At 35.3% G+C, this 20,462-nt stretch overlaps 1 protein-coding gene across 2 annotated transcripts in view; it reads left to right on the top strand.

The window, feature by feature from the left end:
• The window catches only part of ACYP2 (acylphosphatase 2), a 238,704-nt gene that overhangs the window by 9,206 nt on the left and 209,036 nt on the right, over positions 1-20,462 (top strand). For both annotated transcript variants that reach the window (XM_043987620.1, XM_043987621.1), the window contains exon 2: positions 16,233-16,249. In XM_043987620.1, the coding sequence (XP_043843555.1) occupies positions 16,233-16,249 (17 nt within the window). The remainder of the gene's footprint in view (positions 1-16,232; positions 16,250-20,462) is intronic.

The following is a 20,462-nucleotide window of genomic DNA, read 5'->3' as shown; positions in this document are numbered from 1 at the left end:
CCAGGGGATCTACCATCAAAGGGGAAAACTGCCTGTTCATATCTTTTGACCACTTATCAATTGGGGAATGACTTATATTATAAATTTGACAAAGTTCTCTATATAGATGACCCTGGATTCATAAAGGATGTGCTATGGTAATGCAAGCTCTGGTAGGTTCTTCCAAACTGGAAAAGATTTTAGTATAGTTCCAGCAATAGGGCTATATCTTCTGACCAGACCATCTAAATATAGATAGGGTTTATATGTAGGTAATTAGTAGGGTGGTAATTAAGTGATAAATTCTTTGACCATTGTAATTTACCAAGAAAAAATGTAGAATCATGAAAGGGACCTCAAAAGCCATCTAATCAGATTCTTACCTAAAAACAAACAAAAAAGCCCCTTCCTTTATAGCATACCCAACTGGTAATCTGGAGGGGGACTCACTGCATCTCCAGATAGGTCATTCTACTTTTGGATTATTCCAATTCTTAACAAATTTATTCCTTTTTTTTTTAGTGAGGCAATTGGGGTTAAGTGACTTGCCCAGGGTCACACAGCTAGGAAGTGTCAAGTGTCTGAGGCTGGATTTGAACTCAGGTCCTTCTGAATCCAGGGCCAGTGCTTTGTTCACTGCACCACCTAGCTGCCCCAACAAATTTATTCTTTTTTTTTTTTTTTTTTAGTGAGGCAATTGGGGTTAAGTGACTTGCCCAGGGTCACACAGCCAGTAAGTGTTAAGTGTCTGAGGCCGGATTTGAACTCAGGTACTCCTGACTCCAGGGCCAGTGCTCTATCCACTGCGCCATCTAGCTGCCCCCAAATTTATTCTTACAACAAACCAAGGCCTGTCCCTTTGCAGCATTATTGCTAATTTTGCCTTCAGGGACTAAGAAGAACATGTTTAAACCCTCTTTCACTTGAAGGTCTTTCAAATATTTAAAGATACATAATGTATTTCCCATAAATTTTATCTTCTCACAATCCTGATCATCATCCTCTGCATGTTCTGTAGTTTACTAATGTCCTTCCTAAAATGTGATGCCAAGAACTGAACATAATACTTCAGATATGATCTGATGAGGGCAGAGTATAAGTAAGACTTATTGCCTCTTTTGTTCTGGATAGTATGCCTCTCAATGGAGCCCCACATCATGTTGCTGATTTTCACTGTCATACCCTGCACAATAGTGCTCAGTTCTGTACAACACTTGGATTCCTTTGTACTCAACTCTGCCCTTCTTCAGTTGCACAGTGGGAGGTAAAGGGTTCAGATGGGGTTGATAATGACATAGTTTCTATATTACATATAAACATTAGGTGTTGTTACTCCAAATGACAGATCAACAAGCCAATATACTACTAGAAGAACTGAATTTTATATTGCTATTGCTATAAATGAAACCATAAGATATAAAGGATGGCTCATGGATTCTTCTTAGAGAGGCAAATAAAGGAGTTCATGAAGTTTGTTTCTTTAGGTATTGTAAAGGCAATAAGAAATATCCTTTCATGTTCATCTTGCCTTGTTCATCTTACTTTGCATCAGGCATGATTAGCATATACTCAAGGAATATCATGAAGATAATTGCATGACTGCAAAATATGTAGCAACAACTATTGTAGAAAATGAGTAAATTCTACAAAGATTTTAATAAGCTTCCCCAAACTAAGTCAATATATACATTACTACTTAGTGACTTTTGTGGAAAGGTGACACAGGGGAGTACTTTGGTAATATGTTGGGAAATTTGGATCAGAATGAACAAATGGAAGAAGCCAAAGTGTTAGACTATTCAGAATCCTCACACCTATGTATTGTGAGTACATTTGTCAAGAGGAGAGGTGGAAGGCATTGGACATAGTATTGAACAAGATTTTTAAAAATGAAATTTACTGTATCTTAACAAATAGGAAAAGGCTAGTTACTTATGTAGGAATTATTTTAGAATCAGCCATAGAATAATCAGATCTGAAGTGAAACTCAGCAACAAATTAGAAGAAACTGTATAGGTGAAAATTTGACACTGCATGTAACTCCAGCTCCAACTTGACCTATGAAAAGAACTTGTGGACTTTGAAAAATGGGAAAAGTCAAAGGCTATTATTATTATTATTATTATTATTATTATTATTGGAAATAATAATAGTAATAATAACTCAAAGTTATATAGCTCTTTAAGGTTTGCATAGTACTCTACAAAGGTAAAGACATAGATTATTGATAATATTGGCTTCTTTCAGAAGTTCTATCTCTTATAAAGCTGATACCATATGAGAAAACCAAAAGAGCTCAGAAACTACCTCAGGCAGCAGACGTGCTCTTTTTGCTAAATGGAGGGCCTTGCGAGCCTAGGTATACTTGATGTAGTAAAACACTATGGGAGGACAGCAGAAAATTCTAAGTGCTATTGCCTCATAAAATAAATTGAATATATTATTTATAGACTTATGGATAGGTGATATCAGTAAAGAGGAGATAGAGAGCAAACAGGTGTCAAATGTATAATTTCAATTACATTCAATTTTTAAAAATTTGTACAAATATCACCAAGATCAGAAGGAAAGCAGAAAATTGGGGGAAATTTTGTAGACAGTTTCTCAGATAAAAGTCTCATATCTCAAATATATAAAGAACTTTGTCAAATCTATAAGAATGCTAGTCATCTCCCAATTGATACATAGTTAAAGGATATGAACAGGCAGTTTTCTGATGAAAAAATGAAAACAATTTCTAGTTACATGAAAAAATGCTCTGAATCATTATTGATTGGAGAAATGCAAATTAAAACGACCTTGAGATATCATTTTATACCTATTAGATTGGCTAGAATAATTGAAGGGGATATGGAAAAATTAATTGTTGGTGGAATTTTATGAACTGATCCAACCATTTTGGAAAACAAGCTGGAATTATGCCCAAAGAGTTATTAAAGTACCTATGCCCTTTGACCCAGCAATACCACTATTAGGTCTAGTTCCAAAAATGATTAGGGAAAAAGGAAAAGAACTTATGCTAAAATGTTTATAGCAGATCTCTTTGTGGTGGCAAAGAACTGGAAATTGCAGAGATGCCCATCAACTGTGGAATGGCTGAACAAATTGTGGTATATGATTGTGATGGAATACTATGCTATAAAAAGTAATGAGGTCAATAATTTTAATAAAAACATGGAAAGACTTACACAAAATAATGGAGTGAAATGAGCAGAACCAAGAGAATGTTGTATACAGTAAGATCAATATTGTTTTAAGAACAACTTTGAGCAACCAAGTAATTTTGACTATTATAAATATTCAAATTAACAATAAAAGACATATGAAGAAAGATGCTATCTGAATCCAGAAAAAGAACTGATAAGTAGAAGTATATAAAGAATAATTTTACATATATACATACACACATGTGTATATATATTTGTCTATATATGTATACATGTATATATCTGTGTGTTTTTCTAAAATCATTGAACTCCTCACTTCTTATAGTATAGTATTCCATTTGTATCCATTCCTCTGTGTATACATAGTAACATAAATATAATACAATATAATATAATATATACCTATGTATATATACGCACACACATACATTTGTGTCTAATGGTAGCCATCTCCAGGGTGGGGATAGGGGAAGAAAAAAAAAGGACAAAGAAATTTACATGATAACTTTATTATTTATTTAAAAGGAATAGCAAGTTATAATAATAGATTTGTAGTTATGCATGTGTTTCATGTGCAGTCATCTTTTTTATTTTACTGTTATGGAAATGCTTGTTTTATTCCATAAGTTAAAAATTAAATAAATGTGAAAAAAAGAAATGGAGGGGAAATTAAACCAGAAAAAAAAGATTACCATGAGATACAGCTAAGTCAGATTGACCCAAGTGCATTTATGTATAAAACTGGAGGCACAGCAATTAGGTAGAAAATGAAACTGATTTGTCAGTATTTCTCTTGCAGTCTAGTCACATCATGAATGACAGTGGAAAGTTTAGACTCATCACCTTTATAGCTAATGTACTATATAAAAAAATGGAAATGGCACTAAAGAAGATGAAGTTGGACCAAATCAAGTACTTAAAAAAAAAGAGATTTCTCCTAGAAGTGGCAAAATTTTGAAAGCTTTTAGGGATTGATTTTTAAAACACATTTCAGAGATGAAAATACCAAAGACTGGAAAAAGTCAGACAGTGTGGTTACCCAGAAATCTTATCAGCAACTACTGATCCACATGCATACTTTCTTATCTCTAACTGAGAATTTCAAGGGTGTCTAAAATAAGAGAATAAAATTAGGATTTCACAGATGATATTTTATGGCAAATGAGAACTTTAGGCAAGTAATTGACTGAAAGGTGTAGTGAATGCAAGATCCTGCAAGTTTTGTTAATGACAACATATTTACCTTGAGGCTCTTCTCCAACAAAATATGGCCTAAGCACGTTAGTAGATGTAATTGCAGAAAGTTTTGTTCACTGATTCTCTGATTATCAGTATTGTCAGGAATAAAATAGGGAAATGTATCTTTACCTCTGTTATGGAATATGTTTTGTGTAAAGACCAAATGCAGAAGAGATTCCTTATATTTCAGGAGGTAGTCCATATGCTCTTGTTTGTTGATGTCATTCTTATTACATCTCTCTGACACACAATTTATTTTTAAACACCAGTGTTGTTCTAGAATGCTATATAGCTATGAATCATGGAAGATCTATTTCCTCTAGGATCAAATATAAATTCCTCTGTCTAACATTTAAAGCTCTTCATAATATGGCCCCCTTTCCAGCATTAGATATTTCTCTCCTTCGTGTACTCTGTGGTCCAGCCATATTAACTTGCTTGCTGTTTCTTACACTTGACACACTATTTCTCATCTTTTCCCTATTCTTGTAATGCTCTCATTATATAATTTTTTAGAATCCTGATTTTACTTGAAGCTCAGCTCAGTTGTTTCTTTCCATCTGAATCCTTACCTGATCCCTCCAGCTGCTAGTGCTTTCCTTTCCTAAACTACCTTCATTTCATAGATATGCTGAGCTTAAGAACAAAGACAAATGCCACAACCAGGATCAAACAGGAACAAAATCTAAGCAATATTTCAATTCATCAACTAGAAAAGTATTTACTTTTTTTTTTTTTTTTAGTGAGGCAGTTGGGGTTAAGTGACTTGCCCAGGGTCACATAGCTAGTAAGTGTTAAGTGTCTGAGGCTGGCTTTGAACTCAGGTACTCCTGACTCCAGGGCCGGTGCTCTATCTACTGCGCCACCTAGCTGCCCCTACTTCATTTTTAGTGCAACCTGAAAAATCATTTCCCTAAAACCATTCAATCTCTGTAACCTCTTGTAAAGATTCTCCTTTCTTCTTCATCAAAGGTCAAAGAAGAGATTGTTCTATTATTTGAATAAGTATGTCCCATTCTAGGTATGTTCTCAAATATTAGCAGACCTTTGATGTCTGTTTTCCAAAATTGTAGTGCAAGTTGTGTACATAGAACATAACACAATCTTATAAAATATGAAACAAAAATTTTTACCAATCTAAATAAAATTAATACAGTTGAATACATCTTTAAATTATCTATAAAGGAAAACAGTTCATGCTTGTACCCCTAATTTTTGTCTTTTTATGCTGGTTGCAGTATAGAATAATTATTGCTTTAACCTCATAGCTATAAAGTGTGTTGCCATTACATTGTCCACAACAGATTATCCCCATTTGATTATCCCTTCTCCAGAAGATTCCTTCCTTCACAATACCTTCTCTCTCACTAATCTTTAGTTTCTCCCTGCCTACTACTGTCTGCTGCTTATAAATATGCCTATTCTTTTGTGTGTTTTTATAGGCATAGTTGCTTTTTTAAATGTTCTAGCGTCTAGGGTATCTTTATATTTTTCTTATTGTATTTTAAATTCAGCTTCAAGATTAAACTGTCAAATCTACTCTTCAGTCTTTTTTCCCTGTTACTGACTGATTAACCTGGAATGATTCTTGCAAATCACAGAACTGCATTTGTTTGTATTATTTCAATTTTTCACTTTCTTTATAAAACTTCGTTTCTTTACCTCATACTTCACTGCTTTCAAATGCTCCAATTCCTTTGCTAGTCTAATTTTTTTCTCCACTGAATTTGTCACTGAAGTAACACAATTTTCTTATGCATCTCAAATTCATTGTGTAAACTTCCCTCCTGAGTGATCAGAGGTGAAACTTCCAAGTTCTCTCTGTGTTTCTCTCTTTCTGTCTCTTTCTGTCTCTCTGTGTCTCTCTATCTCTGTCTCTGTCTGCCTACTGCCTGTCTCTCTCTGTCTCTTTCTTTGTCTCTCTGTCTCTTTCTCTGTCTCTCCCTAATATTTTCAGTTTCTTTTTTTTTTATAACCTGCCAACTTTATAGGCTGTTTTATTCCTTTTAGTTGACTTTGCTTTTAATATACTGTGCAATTAAATTCTGCTTCAGAGAATCCCACTGGGGCCCAGCAAATCTTTTTTTTTTTCCTATAAAAAGGAAATATTACCTTTTTGTAAAGCATGTTTTGGCCTTTCTCCCTTAAAGCACACCTCTCCTTAAGGCTATTTTTCTAAGAGTTTAAAAAGCCCCCTTCTTCAAGTTAGAGAAAAGAGGAAAAGTTAAAAAGATAATACCTACAGGGTGGGTTTCTTAAGCAGCTGAAAACTTCAAAAGTAGATTTAAAGGGTTTTTTTCTTCTTTTGGATTCCATGGAGAGAAAAACTTAAACTAGCTTTAGTTTTTTGTTTGTTTGAGGTTTTTGGAGGGAATTAAACACTTTTTTATTGAACAAATATCAGCATAGATTCACATAAACAATAAAAATATTTTATTGCAAACAACCATTCACATAGCCTCCCACCCCAAAATCTACTAAGTGGATTATTATTTGAGATTAAAGAATCCTTCCTCTGAAATACATTAGCCTGAAATACCAATTCAGTTTTGTTTAAGAATTTGCAAGTTTTGTTTCTTCAGTAATTGAGATGTAAATTCTGGCCTTTCCTAGAACACTGGTATTTGTATATGCTCTCTTCCCTGTTTTAAGGCCCTTTCTATCCTTTTCAAAAGTTGGACACCCAAGTCTGACCTAACTTATAGTGTAGAGGGCCTGTTCTCAAAGTCCACCAAACCTGTAAAAGAACCTAATTCCATCTTCATGCACCTGGGGACTCTGGCTTTGGGTCTCAAAGGCCGGGTTCTGTTCTTCCCTGGCCAGCAGGAACCAAGTCTAATCTCCATTCATATAACAGGAAACTCGGCCTTGTTTCTGTAGTCCTTATTGCGGCTCTGCATTTTTACAGCCCTTCATTCAGGCACAAAGGCATCTCTACCTTTACATGCCTCATTTCTTATGCTAGAGGACTCTCTGACCTTCTGGTTGGCTACTCAGGTGTGCTGAAGCCAGCTTATTCTGGCACTGGCAAATGCTACAAGTCGCAGCTTAATTTATTCTTTTGTTCATTATCTAGATTTAAGAAGATGATGGGGGCAGCTAGGTGGCACAGTGGATAAGCACCGGCCCTGGACTCAGGAGGACCTGAGTTCAAATCCGGCCTCAGACACTTGACAATTACTAGCTGTGTGACCCTGGGCAAGTCACTTAACCCCCATTGCCCCGCCAAAAAAATAAAAATTAAAAAAAAAATGTGAGATATTATTAAAAAAAAAGAAGATGATGGAGGAAATGTTAATAATGCAGGTTAAACTTAAAGATGTTTCACATGTGCATTTTTATTTCCAGACAGCCAAATGTTAAACATTTACCAGCATACCTCTGGATACTGTCTTATTAGGAATGAGGAATCTGGCCAAAACAAACAAACAACAACACCCCATCCCCAAACCTCACCAACCAGGAAAACTCAATTAAAGGCTCACCTAACTGGGAACATAGTTTTCTACCTCATTGACCAACAGGACCCTGGTCTCAGCCACAACCTGAATAGTTTTGCAGCTTATTGCTTCCCAAATGCCTCTTATTCCAGCTTTGCTGGGTCTTTTTCAGCAGCTTCTCAGTTTTTATATGTAATTGATCTTACTCATTACTGGCCTACTACTTATCTAAATTCAGAATAAATCCACATATACAAATGAATAGTGTGGGGTACTATAGGTATGAATAAGAATAGAAACATGAACAAATATTTCTAGTGTATCTAACATACTTGGCCTTTTCTTAATTCTGTGAGCCTATGTAAAGAATCAACACAGGCCCAGTGGATAGAGCACTGGCTCTGGAGTCAGGAGTACCTGAGTTTAAATCCGGCCTCAGACACTTAACACTTACTAGCTGTGTGACCCTGGGCAAGTCACTTAACCCCAATTGCCTCACTAAAAACAAAACAAAACAACAACAACAACAAAAAAGAATCAATACAACTGGGCCACTATACCCTTTAAAGGAACCCTCAAGCAAATAAAATCTTCCTATAGGAATTTAAAAGATTCCTTACCTCTATTTAGTTGGATATGGAAGTCTTTCAGAGTAGGGGGTCCAAAGTCATTCTGGTTTTTTTAAGGTATGGCATATTTAAGTCCAAAGGCACCATTTATCTGTGGAAGAAAAATTATGTACTCTATGTTTTAGGTACAAATATGTCAGCTACAAATTTGTTAATTAAATAATTTAAAGGATCTCTACTTAGAGAGAAAAACCAAAGGGACAAAAATTTATCCTGTCTTTAAAAATCCCTCTACCCAAGTATTTTCAAGTTACAGTGAATAGGGTTCAAGAACAATGACAAATTCAATAATCAATACAAAACAGGGGCAGGAGGAGGTGGTGGAAAATCTAGGCAACAATTCTATTTATCAAACAGTAATAGTCACTAAATTGGCACACCCTAGGGCAACTAGGTGGTATAGTGGATGGAATGTAGGGACTGGAGTCAGGAAGACCTGAGTTCAAATGCAGCTTCAGAATTCTGCTAGCTGTGTGACCCTGGGCAAATCACTTAACCCATTTTGCCTCAGTTTCCTCATCTGTAAAATGAACTGGAAGAGGAAATGGAAAATCACTCTACTATTTTTGCCAAGAAAACTCCATAGGGGAACGAAGAGTTGTACACGACTGAAACAATTGAACAACAACAAAATTGGCACACCCCAGAGAATCATTTTCCTAAAGCCATTTAATTTCTCTTTAACCTCTTCCTCTAAATCTCTTTCCTACCTGATCAAAAATCAATTCAAGAGAAACTTCTATTAATTGAGTCAGTCAGGCCTGTTCCTTCTTTTAGTTTTATTATTTCCTGGTCTAATCAGGCTTCCCCCTTTAGAACAGGGATTCCTAATCTGAGATCTATAGATCTGTTGGGGATCCATGGATAGATTAGAAGGGGCCTTAAAAGACATCTAGCCCAACTCCCTCATTTTATGGATGAGGAAGCTGCGGCTCATAGAGGTTAAATAACTTTTGCCGAAGTCATAAAGTGATAGAGCTGAGATTTGGACCTTGCTTAAGTTCTCCCAAAGGCTGATGCATAAGTGGTGCACTTAATTTACAAATCTAATGACAACAGTAGTACTAAACAGTACAATCCTAGATTCCATTGTGTTCCATGCTCATTGATATCTTCATTTCCCAGAGGCCACTGGGGAATTACTTTCATGTATACTCAGCACACACAGCCTTCTGGGAGATATAATGTATAGGAATAGTAAGTAATTCCCCAGGTAATACAGTTCAGCTATATAAATATAAACTGATAATTGTAAATGTAACAACAAATGAATATTGGAATTTTGAATTCTATCCCTCAGAGTGGTGCCAAGGAGTGTTCTGTAAGAAGGCAGTTTTTTATATATCAGGGCAAACTCAGAAGTTAGGCCTATACCCCCAAGAACTATAATTTACATTGATAATCTTCATGAAATGCTTTATATATAAATTTTTCCGAATCCTGCTGGAACTAGTCAGTCAGTCAATAAACATTTATTAAGCATCTACTCTGCTAGGCCCTGTTATAAGCTCTGGGGATAAAAAGAAAGGCAAAAGGCAGTTCTTGCTCTCAAGAAGCTCACAGTCTAATGGGGGAGAAAATATGCAAAAAACTATCTATAGATAAGCTGCATACAGGAAATAATCAGTAGAGAGAGCTACTATGATTAAGAGAGATTGGGGGGGCAGCTAGGTGGCACAGTGGATAAAGCACCGGCCCTGGATTCAGGAGTACCTGAGTTCAAATCCGGCCTCGGACACTTGACACTTACTAGCTGTGTGACCCTGGGCAAGTCACTTAACCCCCATTGCCCCACAAAAAAAAAAAAAAAAAAAAAACCAAAAACCAAGAGAGATTGGGAAAAGCTTCTTGTAGAAGATGAGATTTTAGCTGGTACTTGAAAGAATCCAGGGAAGCCAGGGAATAGAAATGAGGCGAAATAATATTCCGGCATGGTAGGTAGCTAATGAAAAATGTCTGAAGTTGAAAGATGGAGTTTCTAATGTGAACAGCAAGGAGGTCAAGTGTCATTAGATCTCAGAGTACATGGTGGGGAGGGAGGTGAGTATTTGATTCTTCTGATGTTAGGGATCCAGTGGAGTTTATTAAATTGGAAGGTGCCATGGACAGACCTCTCCTTTAGGAAGATCACTTTGGCAGCTAAGACACTAGAGTAGGAGAGACTTGTGGCTGAAGAGACTAACCAGCAGGCTATTATAGTGGTCTGGGCATGAGGTGATGAGGGTTTCCATTAGACGGGTGGCCATATCAGTGGAGAGAAGATATTTGAGAGATGTTACAAAGGTAAAATTGGCAGGTCTTGGCAAAAAATTGGATATGGAAGGTGAGATAGAAGAGTCAAGGATGATATCTAGGTTGCAAGCCTGGGTGACTGAGAGGATGGTGGTATCTTCAATAGGAATTGAGACATTACAAAGAAAGAAGGGTTTATGGTAACATATAATGAGTTCAGTTTTAAACTTGTCGAGTTTAAAATTTCTATGGGATGACCAGTTGATGATATACAATAGGTAGTTGGCAATGTGAGACTAGAAGTCAGCAAAGATAGATATTATAGATATCTATCATCTCTATGCTGATGATTCTCAGATCTTCTTTGAAGTGGAGACACCTATTTTAGACTGCCCAATTTATATGAATGAATGGATTGCTAGATGGATGAATCACAAAAAAATACTGAGTGCTTACCACATACCAGTCGGTCAGTAAACATTTATTAAGTGCCTACTGTGGGCCAGATACCATCCTAAACTTTGAGGATACAAAGAAAGGTAAAAGACCATTATTGCCCTCAAGGAGCTCATAATGAATATGGGAAGACGATAAATAAAAAGAAATCTGGAAATGGGAGGGAAGGTACCCAGCTATAGGAATGATAAAGTGCAGAGGAATGCAGTCAGGTAGGAAATGAAGAGAGGGTTAGCCCAGGTACCCTCCTTAAATGGAGGATATGAGAAGAGTTTTCTACTCTTCACTTTCCACCCTTTCCATTGAGAAGGAGGGAGGGGCCCCAGGGGCAGAGGTTACTGATGAGGTGTGAATTCTAGGGTTGATGTAATCCTGTAGGATGATGGGGTTCCTGGAGGGCATAATGTAGCCTGGAGGAGCTATTTTGTAGAATAGTACTGTCAATTTTGTGTCCCACAATTATCTTATGGAATCATAGAATTTAAAGCTAGAAGCAACCTTAAAACATCATCCAGTTCAATCCCTTCATTTTCCAAATGAAGAGAAATTGAGACCTAGTGAAATAAGATTTTTTTTTAAAGCTTTAAGGGTTATTTCATAATTCTAGAATTTTGGGATATGGTGAAAAATTTGCGCCCAGCTTCTCAAAACCTTTTATGGATATACCATTCTGTATCATCATTTAACCATGTTACAAGGCAAGTTTCTCTTAAGTGCTGTGATCCTCTGTTGTGTGCAATGGTGGTCTGTAGTTTTATAGCCATTTGGGCAGAGTTTCATATTGTTCTCCAGAATGGTTAGATTAGTTCACAACTCCACTAATAGTGACCATATATCTGCATGTACATATGTAATTTATATGTGTGTAAAATGTATATACACATATATTTAATAAACACACACATGTATGTGTGTGTGTATATATGTATATCCATCTTACTGCTTTGGACCTTATAGGTCATTTATAAGGTGATTGTACTATGAAATTATTTTTAGTAATAGCTCAATCATATTTGTCATTTAATATGGCCAATTGGGTTTAAATTTGCCTGATTCCTTGATTTTTTAGGGTATATCAATGCAAAAATAAATTTACCAGAGTGAAGAATTTAACTTCAAAGGACAGGCTTAGAAGATTGCCTGTGAGTAGAAATCCCTTTAAAAATCCTTACCATATTAACTTATCACCTTAGAGCAGATGGTTTCTCTGTCATCATTGTGAGTAAATGGTTTCAAGGAGCTGTGGGATTCATAAATGTCAAAAGGGCCTGGGTGCTATATTAGTAGCCCTACTGAAGTATGTATGACTCAAAGTGCCAATTTTATGTAATCTAAACCAGAAAGATTGAAAGAGTTTTTCACTGCAGTAGAACTAATTACCATTAGTACTAAGGTTTCAGTAGCCAAATTAGTTATTGTTTTAAAAAATTTTTTTTATTATAAAAGTATTTTATTATTTTCCAGTTACATGTAGAGATAGTTTTCAACATTTGTTTTTATAAGATTTCTAGTTTCAAATTTTTCTCCCCCCCTCCCCAAGATAGCAAGTAATCTGATATAGGTTATATATATATATATATATATACACACACACACAATAATATTAAACATATTTCTGCATTAGTCATGTTATAAGAGAATAATCAGAGCAAAAAGGAAAAACCTCAAAAAAGAAAAACAACAGCACCAAAAACCAAGAGAAATAGTATGGTTAGATCTGTATCCATATTCCAAAGTTCTTTTTTTTTTCCTTTCTGGATTTGGAGAGCATTTTCCATCATGAGTCCTTTGGAACTATCTGGGACCATTATATTGCTGAGAAGAATCAAGTGGACAGTGTTCTCCTGGTTCTGATCATCTCACTCAGCATCAGTTCATGCAAGTCCTTCCAGGTTTCTCTGAAATGCACCTGCTCATCGTTTCTTACAGCACAATAGTATTTCATTACATTCATATACCACAACTTGTTCAGCCATTCCCCAATTGATGCGCATCCCCTCAATTTCCAATTCTTTGCCACCACAAAAAGAGCGGCTATAAATATTTTTGTACATGTGGGTCCTTTTCCCTTTTTTATGATCTCTTTGAGAAAAAGACCTAATAGTGGTAATGCTGGGTCAAGGGGTATGCACAGGGGCAGCTGGGTGGCACAGTGGATAGAGCACTGGCCCTGGAGCCAGGAAGACCTGAGTTTAAACCTGGCCTCAGACACTTGACACTTACTAGCTGTGTGACCCTGAGCAAGTCACTTAACCCAAATTGCTTCACAAAAAAACCCCAAAACAAACAAAGGGTATGCACAGCTTTAGAGCCCTTTGGGCATAATTCCAAATTGCTCTCCAGAACTGTTGGATCTATGACAATTGGAGTGACGCCCCCTGCCGGAGAGATACTGTAGGAAAGCTCCACCATGAGGAGAAGGCATCTGAGGGCAAGCCGTGTGGCTTGGAAGGTCAGTTCTTTGGCATCAGGAAGTGACGTTTGATGTTTCCAGTTTAGACAGGAGGCTTGTGGGACGAAGAAGGGACGAGCCTCTATCTCTTTCGTCAGGACCTCATGGAGAATGGAACTAGAAATGCTGGCTCCCTGAGATAGATAGATGTAGGCATCTAAGCCTCTTTCTCTCTCTTCACCAAATTCTTATGCTCCTTAATAAATGCTTAAAAGTCTAAACTCTTGCTAAAGCTTCTAATTTATTGGTGACCACTCATTAGATTTTTAGACAGTATAGCTAGATAGCAACTTTACAGATCAGTTCACAGCTCCACCAACAATTCATTAGTGTTCCAATGTCTATTGTTTTTTAAAAATTTATTTATTTTACCATTTAAAAAAATTCAGTTCTAGATTCTCTCCCTTCCTCCAGCTCTTCCTCCACCACTTGAAAAGGTAAACAATATATATATGAAGTCAAGAGAAATATATTTGCATATTATCCATGTTTCAAAAACCCTCCAACAACAATGAAAGCAAGAAACAAAGTCAAAAAAGAACTATTCAGTTTGTTCATCAGTTCTCTCTCTGGAGGTAGATTGCATTTTTCATCATGGATCCTTTGGGATTATCTTAAATCATTGTATTGATCAGAGTTAGCTATGTCTTTCACAGTTCATTACTGTTAACATTATTCCTATTACTGTGTTTAATATTCTCTTGATTTTGCTCACTTTACTTTGCGTCAGTTAATATGTTTTCCCAGGTGTTTCTGAAACCATCTCCCTCATCATTTCTTATAGCCTAATAGCGTAAGGGGGTTTTTAAAAGTTCCCCCAAGTTCGTTAAGCCCATATGAGACACCAATGTATAAGGGCCTGCCTCTTCCCCAACTGTTTCTACCAGACTGATAAGGAAGGAGATTAAAAAGCCTCCTTTCAAAATAACAAAAAAACCCAGGGTTTATTGATGAGAATAAATTTAGAAATAAGGACAAAGAAAAGCAGGAAATAAGACCTGTTAACTCGCCCACCAGACTCTCTATCCTCCTGCATCCGTGTTTGACTCTCTCGCCTGCCACCATGAACTCTTCTCTTTCTCTCTCCCTCTCTTCTTTTCTTGTCTCCTCCTCCCTCTGCTCCCTGTCTCTACCCCCCCCTTCTCTACCCCCCAGAATAAAAAAAAACCTTCTCTCACAGGAAACTCGGGTTGACCACCGACACATCCCAAGCCAGTTCCCTGGCACCCCTAGGGGCAGCACCCAAGGCTGGCTAGGACACCAGGTTTCTCTGCATACAGCTGCTTGGTGGAGGGAGGCCAAAGCTCAGGTTTTCCGTGCATATCACCACTGGGCGGAGGAAGCCGGGCGGGGCACCCCTGAGGCTAATTTTAGCTAAAGATGGGGTCCCAAATCTCAATCAATTCTTACAATAGTATTCCATCACCTTTGTAAAGCATAACTTTTTTAGCCATTCCCAATTGATAATTTCTAATTCTTTCCTACTATGAAAAGAGCTGCTATGAATATTTTTATATAAATAGGTCCTTTTCCACTTTCTTTGATCTCTTTGGGATACAGACCTAATAGTGGGATTACTATGTCAAAAGGTAATGCCTAATTGTATCACCCTTTGGGCAAAGTTCCAAATTGTTCTCTAGAATGTTTGGACCAGTTCACAACTCCACCAACAGTACATTAGTGTACCTATTTTTCTACATTCCCTCCAGCATTTCTCATTTTCCTTTGCTGTCATGTTAATCTGAGAAGTACAAGGTGGTACCTAATAGTTATTTTAATTTACTTTTCTCTAAACAGTAGTGTTGTAGAGCATTTTTTCATGTGACTATTGATAGCTTTGATTTCTTCTTCTGAAAACTGCCTGTTTATATCCTTTGACCATTTATTAATTGGAGAATGGCTTCTATTTTCATAAATTTTCTTCAGTTTCCTATACATTTGAAAAATGAGATATTTCTCAGAGAAATTTGATGTAACTTATTTTTTCCTGTTTTCCTTCAAATTTATTGTAACTTTGTAAATTTGATGTAACTTATTGTTTCCTGTTTTCCTTCAAATTTTGGTTGCATTGGTTTTGTTTGGGCAAAAACTTTTAAATTTCATTTAATCAAAATTATCCATTGTCAAAATATCCATCTATATTTCTTCTTTGGTTATATTTATGTATATTGTTAATAAGCATGTATGCTTAATTGCTTCTAGAATTTATAAAAATGTATAATTCAAATGGACATTTTTACTCAGTCTTATTTAATGATAGGAAGTTTAATCTAAAGATAAATGAATTTTACTGGAAGTGTTTTGTGTCTTTTGATTAACATCTTGACTTTTTGTATAGAACATAGATGATGTGTTATTTAGCACCTAAAATACCTAAGATCAAATATTACTATCCTCTCTTAAAGTTATCTTCCATTTCTGTTTTCATGTTAAAAGAATATAATTTGAATAATCAGGCAATATCCATATTCTAAATGAATATCACCAGCTTTTATTTCTAATTGGCTCTTAAATATATTATTTAAGAAATTTTAGTTTATTTGTCAGTAAGATTTAATCAAAGTACCATATAAACTTATAGCTTTCTGTTATTGTAAGATAAATTGACATTTCTTTTTTATCTCCTTTTTCCTAACAGGTGTTTGCTTCAGAATGGTAAGTCAATACACAGTCTGTTTTCCCCTCCCTCTTTTTAAAAATACTAATATAATAATACAAATAAGACAGGAACATTATAGTCTCCTATTAGTATTCAAATTCAGAAAGTTTCACCACATGTTTTATTGACAGTCTGTAGTGCTTAACTAATATACTTTGGCTCTGGACTATTCTCATTGCATATAAATACAGAAGATTAAAATTAAAATACTCTCTTTAAAATAATTTTTCTCAGAGTTTTGCTGTTATTTAGAAATATTAAAATATTCTAAACAGTAACAAATATTACAAGTATTTTTTTTATCCTTGCTGTGAATTTCAAGATGTCCTTCTTTATACTTGTGGCTGATTCTCTTTTAAAAATTTAGTTTTAGATATCAAATATGAAATGTGGCTTTTTTCACTTTTACTAGATATGTAGTGGAAGCAATATAAGATCATTGAAGAAAGAAATAAACCCTCTGAACAAAGGCATGAATCTTGTAAAACCAAGAATGATGTTATATATTTCAGGGATTCCTATCTCTTCTGGAGTTGGATTATAGCTTTCTGTTGTTTAAGGCACACACTTAAAAAAAAAACCTCCTGTATACCATATATTTTTAGATAAGGTATATAGATATAGGCATAGGTATACATAGATGATGTACACACATATACATAGATATTGTAACATGCTTATTGTGTGTATATATGCATATGTATGTATATACATATATAAACAATACACATATATATCAATTTTATTTTTAAATTTAAAAATCAAGTATGACCATTTGCATAGCAAATAATATAGTGAAGAGGATTGTACAAAAATGTGAATATTGTGTATAGCTTATTTTTAAGTATATACTAAATTTAATATGATAATACTATCCTGTTTCTCTATGTCCTCTTCTGAGATTCTTTTTACTCTCTTCTGTGTATTTTTAAACCAATGTGACTACATATCCTCTTTTCCCTTGTAACTATTATGTCTAATCAAACAAAACAATTTTTCATTCCTTTTTCCTGCCCCAGGTTTTCCAATTTTTTCTTTAGCATTCTCCCATGTTAATATATTTACATTGAAATCACTGAGTATATCAAAGTATCTAATGATTTCATTTGGAGGGTTTTATTGACATTCATAAATTTTCTCTCTTGATCTTCTGAAACCAGTGGTTGGTGTATAGCTTATAGCTATTTGCATGTATTTAATTGAAGGTTTGAATATGAGGTTACCAAGTGTCCTACAAAGTGATGATTCTTCTTGTTTTTGAAGTACAGTAAAACCAAATTTACAAATTTTAAAATATAATTATCTAAGGAAAACTTGTGACCCTGTTTTCCATTTATCTGCTATTCTTTCTTCCAATTTCTAATTTTCTGAATTTCTAATGATAATATTAAGATTGATAGCCATTCAGTACTTTGAGTTGTATGTCCACTCTTTGTTTTTAAGTTGTTTCAGGTGTATCCAACTTTTCATTACCCCATTTGGGATTTTCTTGGCATAGATACTAGAAAGGTTTGCCATTTCCTTCTCCAGCTCATTTTACAGATGAGGAACCGAGGCAAACATGTTTAAGTGACTTGCCCAGGATCACAAAGCTGAGGTCATATTTAAACTCATGAAAATGAACCTTCCTGATTCCAGACCTGGCATTTTATCCACTGAGCCACCTAGCTGTCTCATATCCACTCTTGGTCATTTACATTTATATTACCAGCAACTAGTCTTTCTAATTTTATTATGAATTAACTTTCATATCCCCATCTTTTCCACAAGAATATCATGAGAAACTTTGCCAAATGTATTGCTAAAATCTAAAATAAACTACATTTGTAACAGTGGAGAGATCATAAATGTTCCCTGTGTAACAGGAGGTTTTTTTTTTGTTGTTGTTTGTTTGTTGTTTTTTTAGTGAGGCAGTTGGGGTTAAGTGACTTGCCCAGGGTAACACAGCTAGTAAGTGTTAAGTGTCTGAGGCCAGATTTGAACTCAGGTACTCCTGACTCCAGGGCCGGTGCTCTATCCACTGCACCACCTAGCTGCCCCAGTAACAGGAGTTTTTAAAAAAATCTACTTTGATATTAAATCAAAATCTAACATTCCTTTTTGTTCTGCCTCAGTGGAGATAGAGAACAGCTGATCACTATTTTCATAGAGCTAAAGTCATTCATTTTTCATTCTTCCCTGTAGGCTGAATTATTCTAGTTTCTAAATTATTCTCATAGGTACTATTTTCCAGCATGTGTTGTAAATTTAAATGGTAAAAAGAGGGGAAGTCCAGGTCCCTTTTTTCCCTTTTGCACATACCCATTTTATAACTGTCTCTAGGTAGAAAGCAGTTAACTTTCGCCCCTATTTAAATATCAGAAGAAGGCATTCCAATTTTTTATCAAGTTATGGCTACTTTAAGAATTAGGCATTAATAAAGGGAAAATATATTAGGCATACAACACAGAAATCAATCTTTATCTGGTATCTCTTGATTTCTACTTAAACTTAATTTTAGGCAATTTGGGGTGAATTAACATTTAGATCCTATAAAAGAAAAGGGGGAATAAAATTTGGCAGTTGGTATTGCTGTTTTGTTGCCTTGTTTGTTTTTTTTTTCTTTCAAAGAACCATTAAGCTCCTTAGGAATATTTTACCTTTCCTCTTATGTAGGTTCTATAAAAATGTTTATTGAATCCAGTTGAATATTTTACCCCTATTCTATTCATATAACTTACTTTCCTCATTTGTTTGTTTTCTTCTCTGTAACACTAACCAATGCCATAGAAAATATTGAATAATTTTAGGCATTCTGTATTTTTTAAATGATGATGAAGAACACATCCTTGACAGGGAGGTCAGGAAGAAAATGAAGAGCCAGTGCAGGAGAAATAGTTAATATGGTAGTATCTCTGGAATTAAGGCAGGGCAGAGTTTGAGGTAGGAGAGGCTAGTCAGCTGTATCAGAAGATATAGAGCCATTAAAGAGCATGGAGACTGAAAAAAGATCATTGGATTTTGTAATTGGAACCCATTAGTGACCTTTGCTAAAGCCATTTCAATACAGTAATGGGAATGAATCACTAATTTGAAGGAGTTGAAGGAAGTATTCAAGAGGCGAAGACATCAGGTGTAGGAATTTTTTTTTTCAAAAATTTTGATAGAGAAGGGAGAAATTGAGAAACAACAATGCTGGGATAAAGTCCTGTGGGAGGCAAAAGGAAATAGAAACAATGGTGCGAGTAGAAGGATCAGCCTTTCAACATCCTTTCCTTTTCCTAAGGAATCCAAAATTCTCATGCTTCCTTAGTTTATATTATCAGAAAAGCAAACTTATTAAATTAAATTATGTTAAAGTATTAGAGATTTTGGATTTTATGACATTTCAAAGAAGTAGAAAGTTTTTGGGTCATGTGACTAGCAAGATGTGTCACTTTCTATAGAAGAATTTTTCAAAATAATTGTGTTATCAGACAAAACAAAAAAATTCACAGTATTAATAGAGATAAAAAGGAAATTGCATTATTTTAAAAGGAACATTAGATGATAAACCAATAGCAATAATAAATATATATGCAACTGGGCATGGTGGTACATGGCTATAATCCATGCTACTGGAGAGGCTGAAACTGTTGGACTTCTTGAGGTCAGAAGTCTGAGTTATATGTGTTTGCACTAAATCGTACACCAATATGGTGAGCTCCAGGGACCAGGGGTCCAAAATAGAGCAGCTCAGAACTTCCCTGCCAATCAAAAGTGGACCAGTGAGTGGCCACTGCATTTCCAGGCTGGGCAAGGTAGGGAGAAACAGTCTCAAAAATATACAGATATATATGCATATATGTCTCTCTGCTATCCCTCAAATCTTATGCAGAGAGATGTGATACACCTCTGAACTCCCATTAGGGATTAAATTTATGTTAAACACTGCTCTTCCCTGTTGTTGAGTTTAAAAAATTTATTGATTAAAATTTGTTGCCTTTTGTTTTTACATTTTCCAGTGTATCTTTCTCCCTTCCCAAGAGCCATCTAACTGCTTCTAATACTTTGCCATTACATATAATGCTAGCTTTTGGTCACGGATATTTTTATCTTACTAATATATATGTATATATATGCATCAAATGATATAGTGTCTGTATTCATAAGTTAGCTGAATCACAAGAAGATAAGATTAAGTAATACAATATATATATACACATGTATGTATATATACATACAAGTCCC

The sequence above is a fragment of the Dromiciops gliroides genome, chromosome 2, assembly GCF_019393635.1.
Source record: "Dromiciops gliroides isolate mDroGli1 chromosome 2, mDroGli1.pri, whole genome shotgun sequence".
NCBI lineage: Eukaryota > Metazoa > Chordata > Mammalia > Microbiotheria > Microbiotheriidae > Dromiciops > Dromiciops gliroides.
The sequence above is the reverse complement of the archived record's forward strand: the minus strand, read 5'-3'. Positions and strand labels throughout refer to the sequence as shown.